Source organism: Rissa tridactyla, chromosome 8, assembly GCF_028500815.1.
Source record: "Rissa tridactyla isolate bRisTri1 chromosome 8, bRisTri1.patW.cur.20221130, whole genome shotgun sequence".
NCBI classification, from domain to species: domain Eukaryota; kingdom Metazoa; phylum Chordata; class Aves; order Charadriiformes; family Laridae; genus Rissa; species Rissa tridactyla.
Window position 1 is genome coordinate 43097025 of NC_071473.1, and position 13213 is coordinate 43110237.

The window sequence follows — 13213 nt, forward strand, 5'->3', positions numbered from 1 at the left end:
TAACCTCTTTGTATCAAAAGAAATGTGCTGCGCTAGTCAGGTGCAGAAGGTGTGGTTACTGTCTGGACTGTTTCTCCAGCTCTAAAGGCTGAGACAATTCTAAGTGTTCCTAGGTAAAACAGTAAGTACGAGAAATAGGTCCTGCTATTAAGCTATGTGAACCTTTTGTTAAAAACAAGTGGTTTATCATTAAACCTTGATCTTTTGTCTTAATGAAAGAAATCTTTTGTTTGTCTCACTTAGCTTTAGTGTTAGATTAGTCTGAGGAGACGCTGACAAACACGGGAAGGACCATCTCTTTCTGAGATAATGAACCCAGATAACACTAAATGCTCTGGCACTCTGGAGGATCTGCCCTTTCATGTCTTTAGGGGATCCAGGCTTTGGGCACTGGTTGCTGGGCCAACACATGGGCTGGTAATGCCAAGTAACAGGTTTTATGAAGGAGTTCCCTCTGGCAGGTGTGAGTTAATACCTGCCTCATGAAGAAGGTGTGAGACAGGCACCATACCCTGCAGCTCTGGGCAAGCTCCAGATCATTGCAGCAGGAGCTGCAAGTAGATTATAAATTGTATCATGCGCAACCTTTTTCTTGGTTTGTTTTTTAAGAGTTTTTTTGCCTGCCATGGGGCTGATGAGCTACCCAGTGTGGACGATGGCAGTAGAACTTAGTCTGCCTTATTTAAGGGGAATGATTTTTTTGTGTTGAGCTTTTCAAATTTCCAGTGTTCAAGGGAAGGAAAGCATTTGGTACAGTCTGACTTTCAGAAGGCTTTTGGTGAGACTCCATATAGGGCACAACTGAAGATCTGGAGTAGGAATGGGGTATCATAAAGCAGAAACTCTTAGGGAACAAGGCAAGGAAATTGAAAAAGTACTGGGTTCTCACCAAAGCAGAAGCCGTTTGTGATTTTCCCGATCTTTTTTACTGGTCAAAGGGTAGGGAACTCAGCTGCAGGTGGTGAGCTGAGAAAATCTGCAGGTGGCAGAAAGCTATTTGGTTTTCTCTGCCCTTTCAGCCTATGTGTTTTGTGGACACCTAAGCAGCACAATGGTGGCTGCAAGCCAGTATTGACAACTGTAAAATAGCACACCTTGGATTTGAGGGCTTAAACACCACCAGTGATTCTGTATTATCAGTATGAAACCACAAAGGGGACCCGAGTGGCATCATAGTGCAGAAGAGAGCTCTGCTTAACGTTTGGGTTTGGGGACACTTCTTTCCTTGCGAAAGGCATAATAATGATGGGAAAGTAGCTGAAATAATTACTGTTGAGGAGGGAGATGGAGAGCTGCTGTTCTCCTGTTTGCCTACAATGGTAATGGAAATTAAAAGGAGTTGAACAAAGATCATGAAAAGAAACCTAACCATGGAATTTCAAAGAAAACACGGGGGCATTGTGGGGATCAGATGCTGGTGTGGGTAGATCCATATTCAGAGCGGCTAAAAGCTAAAAAGAGTAATCAGGAAGTCATTTTGAAAGTATCTTGGAAAAATAACCTAAAAAACAACCTAAGCTCTTGAAACCTTTTACCATAAAGTTTTGACACATGAACGTAATAGTGGGGGAACACATCAGCTGTGGGAACAGTCTGTCTCTGTCTTATATGTACTAGTTTACATTTATTGTAGGCTGTTGAGGATAGGAGGAGGGGAGGAATGAGGGTGGGTACTCAGGCTGCTTCTGTGGAAGAGCTGACATGCCATTAATTTGTTTTTCATCAGAGTTATGGAAGGCAATTTCTTCAGCCTTGAAATCATCTTTGGGGTTTTTTGGACCTTTCTTTTGCTTTTAAAAATATTTGTAGTAGTTAAAATGTGGACCTAAGAGCCTTGTGTCATCTTGATGCGCTCTTGCTAGTGCCTCAGAAGTAAAATGACCTTTAGCTCCAGCTCATCTGTATATTTAAGGAGTGTTCCATTCTTTTAGTCAGGCTCTTCTTGTGGAAACTTATTTTAGGTAGCTTATGTCTCCAGCAAAGGTGGTCACGTTTACCTTTTGCTTTTGCCATGACAGATAGTGGAGGAGTTACGGGACCGAATCTTGCAGCTGCGCTTTCCCCACAGGGTCCAGAGCAAGGAGGCAACTCCAAAAGCAAAGAGGAAAATGTTTGGCAGTAGTTCTCCCTCCAAGTCTCCACCTGTGGCTGGCGCCCAGTCAGCCTTCTCAGACAGACCCTGCCTTGTTGTGCTGCACAAACCGTTGGAGAAGCTACTTATCAGGTAGTGATGGAGATCCTGCCCAGCACTCTTACCCTGGGAACTGGGAGAGAGGAGGATCTGGGGATGGTGCTGCCAGTTGCAGGGTTAGAGTGCTGTGAAGCTGGTGCTTGTTGTGGTGGGTTTGGGTTGTGTGGCTGGGAATGGCAGCTGTAGTCTGGGAGGGCTGTGACTTGCAGCAGGGGACCTTGCTGGACAGGCAGATTCGTTACTCCTAACTAATATGATGCAGAAGTAAATTTAGTTACTGCTGTCTGAGCAGGATCCTGTGCTGGGCTAGCCATGTTCTGCAGCACTCTGTGCTGGGCCCAGCAAGCAGGCTGTGAATCCAGACAGCTCTGGCCCTGAGCATAGCATTCCTTCCACCTCAGTGAGCCACACTTCTGCCCTCTCCTAGGTACGAGAAGCTGCCTTCTGACTATCGAGCCCCCTTCATTCTCAACCTGGAGCATCCCCCAGTGTCTGGCCCGCTCACTATGGTGGCCAATCGTACTGCCTCTTCCACCCTGGCCTCGCTGTCCCGCTACTTCTATCACCAGCGCTGGATCTGGAGTGTCCAGTCGGGGCTGGCACCGGCTGTGCCCATCACCGCTGTAGCCCAGCTCCTTTCCACACTCACAGAGTAAGTTGCACACCTGAACAGGGATGCTTTCTCCAGATAGTTCTGGGGATGCAGAGAAAGCAGGGTGGATCTGAAGCCTTGTTATAGGTAACAGTTGAAGCTGCTGTGCAAAAGGTTTTGGTCCTGTACACAGCTTCTAGAGCAACTTGGGTTAGTGCTTTACCAAGTTCTGCAGCTGCAGTTGAGGAAAAGGAGAGTCCTGGAAAACATACAAAAGGGCAAGAGGTGTTACTGTGCTTGGAATATGCTCATCTTCACACAGACTGTCCTGTGCAAAGCATCACATCTCCGCATTGGGAATGAGGGTGTTATGGGGTGAAGGGTACAGTCATGCTTGTATTTAAGGCTTGCAGTATGGGTAGAGAAGTCCTCCATGTCTGACTGCCGCAGTATGGGTAGAGAAGTCCTCCATGTCTGACTGCCTCTCTGTTGCCAGGGTTCGTCTGTCAGAGGGTTTCCACTTCGCATCCAGTGGGGACGGAATTATCAACATGGTCCTGGAGCTGCCCATACAGGTGAGCCTGGGTGCTGCAGTGTGGGCACAAGCCTTCATTGCTTCTTCCTGTGATGGGATTTCCCATCCATTCTAGCACACACCCTTGACATGTACAGGGAGACCTACCTCCTCCTCTGAAATAAAGCAGCTTGTGGGTTGGGCATTTTCCTGTCTTCATCTGCAGTTAGAGAGTTGCTTTGCTGGTACGGACATGGTGTGCTGGGGGAGTTCTTGGAGCTGGGACAGGCTCCCTCTCTTCTCCGCTACTAGTGAAATTGGGTCATGGTGCTGTGTTGTGGAGAGGGGCACTGGGTAGGTGTGGTCTGTTGCTGCTGGCCAGGCTCATGCAGTGTCTCCCCTCCAGATCGATGGCTCAAGTGAGAGCAGCAACGGCAGGGAGAAGCACACCTGTGTCGTCCAGTACATTCTCTTCCCACCCCACTCCACCTCCACCAAGGACAGGTGAGGCTGTTGCCCTGCTCCCAGGGAGGGCTGGCAGCAGAGTCACAGCTCCAGACTTACTCTTTGTGGGCAGTGTGGGAAGGAGGGAGTCCTCCATCATCTGGTACAGACAACTAGCTGTCATGCATTGATCACCTTGCTTTACCTGCAAACCTAGGGTTTGTGTGGCTGTTTTCACAACTCTGAGAGGAGCTGCAGCGGCCTGCTGGCTCTGGGCCATCTCGCAGGACTTGCCTTATGTCTTTCCTCCAGCTTTTCCACAGATGATGACAACGATACGGAGGTAGAGGCCATTGAGGTGGACACAGAACTGAACCTGGTCACTGAGTGCTGGGTAGAGCCACAGAGCGGCCATGTCCACAGTACTGCTGAGAACTGGAAGCACCTCCATGGCTTGCCCTACCAGAAAATACCTAAAGCAGTGAGTTCCTGAAGGGGTAGGGGCATGGGTTCTTTTTTGGAGGGAGAAGGGCTTATTGTAAATGCACTGCAAGACTGCAGGTGAATTATTGAGAGCCAGAAGAGATGGGAATGCTGTTAACAAAAGAGCCTAAAAGAGGAACTGGGCTACTGGGCAGAAAAGGGTTCTGGATTGCAAGGCAGTGGATGCAATGCTGCTCTGGGATAGGTGGGAAAATACAAATGACTTTGTCAAGAGCCATTCCATCAGAGGGGAGCAAGCTGGACCAGAGCAGGGATTGCAGGTGGTACTGCCAGTGCACCTCCTGAACAAGGCGAAAAGAGGCTAAAGTGCTGGTGGAGGAGGAGGGAGCAATGAGTGAGAATAGGTCATGTCAGGGGATGGGATTATGGGTGTTTCCTCTCTTTGGTTTTAGACTGTTCTCTCCTGCATTTGGGGGTAATAATTCTGCTGCATACAGCTGAGCCTTGACTGCTTATTGCAGCTCTATCCTCGGGACCTTGCGTGCATTGCCACCATGCTGACCTTCGAGTACATCAGCCAGTTGTGCCAGAACAAGGAGTGGGTCTGCCCTCCTTCAGACACCAAAGCTACTGAAGGTGAGCCCAGCAGATACTGTGTGAGTTTGAGGGAGCCAGGATCATACCAAAGGCTGAAGGCAGGAGCTGAGGGAACCCTATTGGATCATATCACTGGCCCTGTGGGTGGGGAAGAGGGCCAGGAAAGCTCAGGGTCTGGAGGGCAGAGACTCCTTCCTGAGGAAGAGGGCAGGAAACGCCTGCAGGGATATGCAGAGCCTGCCAGATGGGAGAGCTCTCCCAAAAGCAGGGGGGTACTTGTCTCTGACTATGCTGGCAATTCAGGCTGCCGCTGGCTTCCAGCATGGTCATTGCTCTCCAGCAGAGTTACCTGTGACACTGATGTTTGGGTTTTGTCCCCTGGCAGCTCTGGGCATCAGCTGCATAAGGCCTTGTGGTGGCTCCCTCCTTGTATGAAGGTGGCAATAGGCCCAGGGGACTCTTACATAGAGATAACTCTTTGTAGGTAGCTCGCAACCTGCTGTAGCCTCTGGTAGGCTTTGCTCTTTCCCCACATTCATCCTTTGTATCCCCCTGCTCTCCTAAAGCAGAGGGAGTTGGGACAGTGTTGCTGTGTACCTTCACTTGTGCTGCCTGCACTGTGTTTAGGTCTGGCACCATGCATATCGAGGTGACCTGAGAGGTAGGGCTATGTGATGCACGAAGGCATGTTACATTCCCGGTTCTTGTTGCAGATCCAGACATGGGGGCTGGTTTTCGAGTGCATGAGATCCCATTCCAGTTCAACCTCATGAAGCTGTTGCCCAGGTGCCAGCAGGTTGAAATGTTCTTCCTAATGCTGACAAAAGGTAGGTGCCTCTTCACCACCTGCCTCCTTTTGTCCTCCCTCCATGGCTATGGGCACCTTGCTCTGTGTGCTTGTCTCCCTGGGCAGCAGGCATGTGAGAGCTGCCATGCCTCTTTCAGTAGCTCGGTGCTGTTCTTCCCATCCCTGCAGCCCCAGAGCTGTCTACGTATATTACTGTCTTCCTTGGGATGATAGTTTTGGAAGAGTTGCTTTTGAAAACATTGAACCTAGACTGTTGCTCGGTGGTGGCGGTTTCTTGTCTGTAGCCCCAAACATCTCCAGAACAGTTACAGCAGCAGCATGAGTCAGTGCAGGGTAGCTAATGATGCTGGAACTCAAGGGCTTCCTCAACACCCTCCAAGTCAGCCTTACAGAGGTGCTGGGGAAAACTCTTGGCTTTGCAAAGGGCTGTCTCCCGGGGGCCTGGGCAGGTGGTGGTTGTGGAGGTGCTCTCTCTGAAGCTGCCATGGTTCTGTTTTGGAGCAGAGAATGAGGAGGTGACCAAGGACTCTTCGTTTGTGCCCAATGAAATGCTACTAAACCTCTTCCATGGCTGCCTGCAGCATGACCTCAGTGACCGGGAGATCCCCATGGCTGATGCTGATCATGTGGCTTTCATGGAGCAGGTTCTGCAGCGGGATCGTGATGGCCATCAACCCCCCTTCACACTCCCTGTGATCAGAGGTAGGTGTCAGGAGTGTGGCAGCAGTGACACTAGGAGCTGGAGTGTTTCAGGAGCCTTGCTTTCAAGTCTCTTCCTCAGCCGGCGTTTCTCAAGTTGGTTTCTCTGTGCTCCATTTCAGAAGAAACCCTGAAAGCCTCTGGGACCCTGGAGCAGCAGGATGCTTCTGCATCCTATCATCTTGTTGGCAGCAATGGCACGAGGGATATGACTGGCTCCACAAGTACTCTGCAGGTACTGCTACCCTGCTGTCCTTTTCCTAAGCCCCCACTGAAGGCAAGGCAGCAGCTGTTGAAAAGCAGGAGAGTTAGTAGGAGGGTTGAGAACAGAATGAAAGGCTGGTGTTTTCTCCATGCTTGGCACCAGTTTTTAAGCTGTAGCCTGTGGCTGAAGGCAAGCAGGAATCTGGTAGGTGTGTGGGTAGTTGCATTCACCATGGGCCTAGCCTGTTACAGCAGCACTGGTGCTGTGCCTCAGATTGCTCAGAAGCCATGGCCAGTCACTGCCTGAAGGTCAGAACGGGCCCCAGCAAAACTGGCTAAGCATCTGCTGACTGTGTGCTGTGTTTTCTGGAGCCAGGCTGCTCTGAGAATGGTGCAGGGGGTGGCCAGGGTGATTTCAGTGCTGTGCCAACCAGCAGTCATGGAGGAACTTGCTCTGTGTGGTTGCTACCTGCCTCAAGGTAGGCCTGTGCCTTGTGCTGTGAGCTTATCCAGCTTCTGCTCTTTCATCAGAGCCTAGGCAACACAGAGCTGCCTGAGGATGACGTGACCCTGAGTGACACGACGGGGCCCTTTCCCCCACAATGGCGATGTTATGCCAAACTGGTCAACCCGCAGCATGTGTTCCTGACCTTCCTGCCAGCCACCTTTTCAGGTGAGACCACATGTTGTGGGGAACAAGAGGAGGTAGCAATCCCAAGCGCCACCTCAGGAAAACAGCAAAACCAGAATCGGTTCTGGTAGGATGGAGAGAAAATTGAACAGTGGAGTCTAGACCCAGTCTTTTTGCACCATATGGCCAGGAATGGAATAGGGCAAAGCGCTGAATGTCTTGCTCCTCTCTCCTTGGTGCTGCCTACATGGTGTTTTCAGGCAGGGGATGTGGCTTCAAGTTGTTTGCTGGCTGCAACCATTGGACCATTTTCCCAGTAGGGTTGTTAATGGATGGAGTAAGGAGACTGCTAATGGAATGGTCTGGGAGAGTCCCAGCTTCTGGGTATTGGCACACGTCTGGCTTCCGCTGAGCTAGTGGTGAAGACTGCTAGGCTCAGCTGGAAGTACTCTGTGGAGCAGCTCCGACACACAAGGAGGTAGCAGGGACGTTTGCCCTCTTGGGAATGTAGATGGAGGGGTTAAACTGTTCCCACTGGACAGATGGTAATTTTATTTTGTTTTCTTCCAGATGTACAGAAGCTGATGACTTGTGGGTTGGACAAACCTCCAAAAGATGAGAGTCGATCTGGAGAGGATACCCTGGGACCTGTCTGGGCAGAGCGAGTCAGGGCTGAGGCTGAAGAAGCAGATGCTGCAGTGCTATTACCTACCCTCAGTGTAACACCAGCCCATGGTACTAACCTCAGGACAGCACCTTGCGAAAGTATTAGTATCCTTGCTATTTCTGAGCACGCTGTTGGGCAGAGAGGTAGTAGGTAGAACAGGTTGCTACAGCCTGTCAGCTCCTGCCTGGCGGTCATCAGTTGGATTCAGGAAAAGGGGTACAGCTTTCATGATATTCATGGCGGGGTGAGGGAGTGTAATGTGAGCTGACTGCCCATGGCTCAAGGATATCTCCCTGTGGGCAAGGAGGCTGCAAGCAGATAGAAGCTGCTAGGAATGACACTACTGTGTGGCTGTGGAAGGTCAGTGACTCTTGTGTCATGATCTGGACTGGCACTACCAGCAGCACATTGTCTTAGGGAGGAGGGCATGGATCTTGACATATGGGATTTGACTGCACAGTCCCTGGTGCAGTCAGCCAGGACTGCAATGAGGATGGAGGGTTGTGCTGCTGCAGAAGGTGGTGGTGAACAATCATGACTGCCCAAGAAGGGGATCACTGCACTGAGTAGCTGGGTGTTGGGTGGGGAGAATGGCCCCTGAGATTTGAGTGGTGAGAAGCTTGTAAAACTGATATGTACCTGCGGTTGCTGCTGTGAGGGCTGTGACCTCTCAGACCAGCAATGAGGAGTTTTTGTCTCAGGGACGTTTCTTTTGCAGAAGTGAGCCGTGACCCTGGAGAACAGGGTGGTCCCTCGCGGAGAGATGTACATATCTCCTTCTGTCGCCAAAACTCACAATCTGAGCTAGGTGACTGCCGCCGATTTCGCTGCCCCATTTACATCTACAGCTGCTCTTTGGAGCTGTTACGAGAGCAGCTTGTCAGCCCACGGGCACACCGTCCTCCCCGGGACATCTTTTTCAGGTAATACCAACCATACTTGATTCCTAGACATGAAACAGAGGAGCTTCCTTGACAAGAGGCTGGCTCCAGCCCTGCCTTATTCTCTTGGCTTGGCCTCTCTGCCATGTAGCAGCCACAGCCTGGTTGTGCCCTAGGGCCCTGCTTTACTGGCGCCAGAGCCGTTTATAGTCTCAAATGTGCTTCATGGGTGCTAAAGGCGGCAGCTCCTCTTTTCCAGGTCCCAGTCTCTGGAACGTCCTCCTACTGCTGCTTGGCTAGACCACAAGCATAAGGAGTTGGTGAGTTACTGCACGCTGCTGCAGGAGCATTCCCACCAGTGCTATGTGAAAGGTGAGGAGCAGCGCGATGGGAGCTAAAGGCAGGGTTAGGGTTGGGGCTGGACCCTGGATCTTCTTTTAAGAAAGCAATGTCTCATTTTCCTTGTGATCTTACACTGAGCTGTAGGACTGGTCTTCCACCAGGAGGGATTTAAAGATGCCTCTGTGTGTTCCCTGTGGGCCATGCATAGGCTGTTTCTGGACCTGTGCATTGCTGTGAAGGGAAGTCCCTTCTTTTACTTTTTCCTGTCACCTTCAGGGTGGCACATCCCTAGGTCACTCTGGCATGACATAAGCCCAGGGTATCATGTAGCATTAGGCATCCTGGCTGAGTGTTGTCTCCCAGCATCTGCTCTGACTGCAACTCCGTGTTGGAACTTGATGAAAATCTGTATGTGGCTATTGCCTGACTCTCATGGCCTTGCATCCTTGCGGTGGGGCACTCAGGCTCTGTGTTTGTTCTGTAGGGCTGTTCAAGAGCCTTCAGCAGTCACACAGCATCAGCTCACAGGACCTACTCACAGCCATGGACTACTGTGAGGAGCTGCTCCAAGAGATTGATATCACCAACTTCCTGCTGACGGTGTGCAGCCATGTCCGCTCATTCAGAGAGAGCCACCAACATTTCCGTACGCACTCCAAGACAGCCAGCTTCCAAGTGGGCAGCACAGAGCAAGAAGAGGAGCAGAACTCTAGGGAACGGGGTGTCTTGGTCTCTGAATCAAGGTAGGGGCCCACCTCAGTCATGCTTCTGTTCTTAGCATTAGGCCAGGGCAGATCTTTCTTCAAGCACCTTCTACTGCCTGCTAGAAGGAATGTTGTAGGGCAGGGTCTAACAGAGCCACATGTAGGGACAAATATTTCCAGTGGGATACCCACCTGGTATGGTGTACACCAGGACCTTCTAATTTTTATAATCTCTGGTGACATCCATCCTTTCACTTTCTCTTGTAGTCTTAGCTCATTACTGTCCCATCTGGCCTGAGCTGGAGGGCAGTTTGTCTGCAAGTAACTCTCAGACCTGTTGTTTCTGAAGAAATTATGCATCTCCTGCTGCTTGACTCATTTGAGTTTGCTATTGACTTTGGTGAAAATGACAGGTTTGTTATCTTTCTAATGAATAAAATGTCATTTTTTTAAAATTAAAACTCTGGAAAAAAAAAAAACCACAAGAGAAATAACAAGGCAGAAGTGGAATATGCTTGATGCTAAGCTTCTGTCCTGCCTATTCCTTAGGGTTTTTCTGAGGTTTGTATTGCCTCTGGAAACAAGGAGGGGGAAAAAGTACTCTACTGTGCTTTAGTGTCTGTTGAAGAAACACCCTCTTTAGGTCCTTTGTCCTCTGTTTTCACTTGACTATCCTCAGTTCCTTTATGTGAATTCACTAGCATTTGTTGGGAATCCCCATTCTTATTTCTTCTTATACTGTAAGTCATTGAGATGAGGCTGTGGTTTTGAAGAGCACTCAATGTTTGGAAAGTCAGGTGACTTCTTCCAGTGCTACTTTCCCAGAGAAAAACTGTGGCAACTTTTTTTTTCTTGTTTATAAGATATTACGAATCACCTATTCCAGTGCAAACATTACTGAATGTTCAGTAATGTAAACATTACTGAAATACGTACAGTTTGTGACACATTGCACCCAGTTCTGCCATCTGTATTACTGATTTGAATACCTTGAGAGTATTTTGACCAAACGACATCCCACTCCGCAGATTGCTTATTCTGAGTTTTAGGAACTGATTCTGTCATGGAGCTGCTGAGTGAGCATGGGCCAGAGCTTTGCGCTCTGCTCTGTGCTGCCAAGACACTAGGGATGCTGGGGTGGTGGTATTTGCTGTGAGGTGCCCTGTCTAGGTGTTGCTAATTCAGATTGCTCCAGGCCTGTCCCTTTACTCATCCACGTGTCTCTATTTCCCAGGGAGGGTGTGTAGTGTGGTGTAGAGCATCCAGACACGGGATCAGCATGGTTGAACTGCCTCTGGCCTGGCTTCAGACAGTCTGAGTGCTTATCTGGGTTAGTGGGTGGCAGGAGGGTTTCTGGGGTTGTAGGTGTTGGGGCTGTGTAAGTCACATCGTGTTTACATAGCTAAGGTGTGGGGAGCTGTGAGGTGGGATGCTTGCAGGGTAGATAATACATACAACTATTCCTGTTTCTCGATTTGCCTGTCTGACCTGTCCACAATCCTGTCAGTGCGGAAATGGAGGACTACAGCGAGCAGGACTCCCATAACGTTGCTAGTCCTACAGAGGAGCCAAAGAGCAGTATGGGCACCAGCTGCTGTTCAGAGTTTCCCCTCTCGCTGCTGGAAAATGGACAGCCCTGCCAGGCACACCCTGACTTGCATAAAATTATCCAGGTGAGGAACGTGGGAGCTTGGCTTGCCTCCTGCAGGAGAGTAGAGTAGAATGTCTGCTTCACATTTGGGATTTCTCTTTTAGGAAAAATTCCTGGAAATTGGAAGCTTACATTTCAAGCCAGTGCCATCAAATCCTCACTATTTCTTCTATTGCCCACCATCGGCCAAGAAAGAGGTAGGTGTGGTGCTGCCCTGGCAGGCACCTAGTCCTTGTGGAGGGAAGTAGCTTTGCTTGGTGTCAGATCTGGATTGGGGCTGGCAAACCCATGGATAGACTAAGGCCCTGGGGGGGGCCGTGAACAGCCTGCTTCACTGCCTGGCATGGTTCTAGTATCTGCCCTTCCTCTCTCCGTCTCAGGAAGAGGCATCTCGGGATCAGGCAGACCGGAAAGGCAGTGAGGACATGGAGGGATCAGAGGCAGAACTGGCAGCTGAAGAAGGTAATGTTTGCTCGCTCTGTCCTGGAGAAGAGGGTGTCTGTAGTCTCACTGTGGTGATTCCTTTCAGAGCTTGACTGTGTCTGATGGGGTCTCTGGGGATGTGCGCCTGGTTTGCTAACAGGGAACCTGTGTCAGCAGGAACTGTGTCTGGATGCTGCATTGCCACAGAGAGCGACCCAGAGCTGGAGGTGGAGTACCGTGAGAAGCTGGAGCATGAGTTCCCAGATACGGATTCCCTCTCAGACTCCAACACAGTGAACCAGGATGATGACTCCTTCAGTGTGCTGGGAGGGGACTCGCTCAATGAACAGGAGTTCCTGGAGCAGGAGATGCCTCCGCTCTTTGTACACCTCACCTGCTCAGTGAAGCTGCGTAGCCAGCACAGTTCCATGCCCGTGCAGTCCCTGCCAACTTGTCTAGGTAAGAGTAAGCCTTGCTTTGAGGTTAAAGGGCAGTAGAGTTTCTGTCAGGTCCCTGATGGGTGAGCAGCCCCTGGAACAAACACGCTGTGTCCTAAACAGAAATCCCTCTGAACCAGCCCTACCTGTACAGAGCCCTCAGGATCTCCAAACATCAGATAAGGGCTTTTTCACCAGGTCTCCCACTGGCTGTAGGATTGGTCATGGAAGGATGAAAGGATTGTGGAGGATGGTGGCCTTGAGCCTGTCCAGGTGTGTGGGACAGCCACCTCTTGCAGTCTCCGTACTTGCCACCAGGATGTGTATGTGTGTAAGCAGAGCTGTTTGTTGTTTGATTCCCTTTGTGATCTCTCCTCAGGGGAAGTTCTGGGCTGCCTGGAAAGCTGCCAGGGCTTGAACACCATTGACTTGGGGGACCTCTGTGTGACCCTGGACATCTTTGTGCTGACATTGCCCCTGGAGATAGAAGTTGTGAACACAGACATTCTCCACAACAGGTAGGTGGAAAGAGGTCCAGTCACTCACCCACCCTCTGCCTGCCCTTCCCGGCTAGCCAGTTTCAGCTCCTCTCCATGTGCTGAAACTTGGGATTCTCCTTCTCACAAAGCCTCCCACAGCCCTAAGCAAACTTAAGATGTTTCCGAGATGGCCTCACCTTCTCTAGAGATCCCTTTTTCCTCTCTGGAGCCTGTGTCTCTTTATCCTCTCTGGCTTAAAAGCTGATGCTCAGCCTGCTTTCTCTCCTGTGGCAGATGCACCTCGGAGAGCAGTGTGTCCTTCACACGCTCTCCAGGCCAACCATCCTCTTTCCGCTCAGATGAGGATATTATGCACAACTTGGAACGGCTCCCGTCCACAGGAGATGAGAGGTATGGCACTGCAGAAGTAGCAAGTTCCCCATGGGCTCCTTTTTGCTGCCTAGGAGCTGCACTGTGATGGCTGTATGAATGTTGATTCTTCTTC

General features: G+C 50.3%; 1 protein-coding gene across 16 annotated transcripts in view; it reads left to right on the forward strand.

Moving 5' to 3' along the window:
- Positions 1-13213, forward strand: part of SZT2 (SZT2 subunit of KICSTOR complex) — a 61642-nt gene that overhangs the window by 18064 nt on the left and 30365 nt on the right. For 9 of the 16 annotated variants that reach the window (XR_008467935.1, XR_008467936.1, XM_054210858.1 and 6 more), the window contains exons 15-34: positions 2019-2224; positions 2619-2843; positions 3280-3358; positions 3704-3801; positions 4054-4222; positions 4707-4821; positions 5496-5609; positions 6092-6292; positions 6412-6524; positions 7025-7166; positions 7695-7859; positions 8510-8714; positions 8932-9044; positions 9499-9757; positions 11226-11391; positions 11474-11566; positions 11750-11831; positions 11967-12251; positions 12609-12747; positions 13003-13119. Coding sequence is in view for 14 of the 16 variants with exons in the window: in XM_054210858.1 (XP_054066833.1) it covers positions 2019-2224; positions 2619-2843; positions 3280-3358; positions 3704-3801; positions 4054-4222; positions 4707-4821; positions 5496-5609; positions 6092-6292; positions 6412-6524; positions 7025-7166; positions 7695-7859; positions 8510-8714; positions 8932-9044; positions 9499-9757; positions 11226-11391; positions 11474-11566; positions 11750-11831; positions 11967-12251; positions 12609-12747; positions 13003-13119 (3086 nt within the window). In the remaining 2 variants the exon portion in view is untranslated. The remainder of the gene's footprint in view (positions 1-2018; positions 2225-2618; positions 2844-3279; positions 3359-3703; positions 3802-4053; positions 4223-4706; positions 4822-5495; positions 5610-6091; positions 6293-6411; positions 6525-7024; positions 7167-7694; positions 7860-8509; positions 8715-8931; positions 9045-9498; positions 9758-11225; positions 11392-11473; positions 11567-11749; positions 11832-11966; positions 12252-12608; positions 12748-13002; positions 13120-13213) is intronic. The other 7 variants (XM_054210870.1, XM_054210859.1, XM_054210872.1 and 4 more) reach the window with 4 other exon arrangements.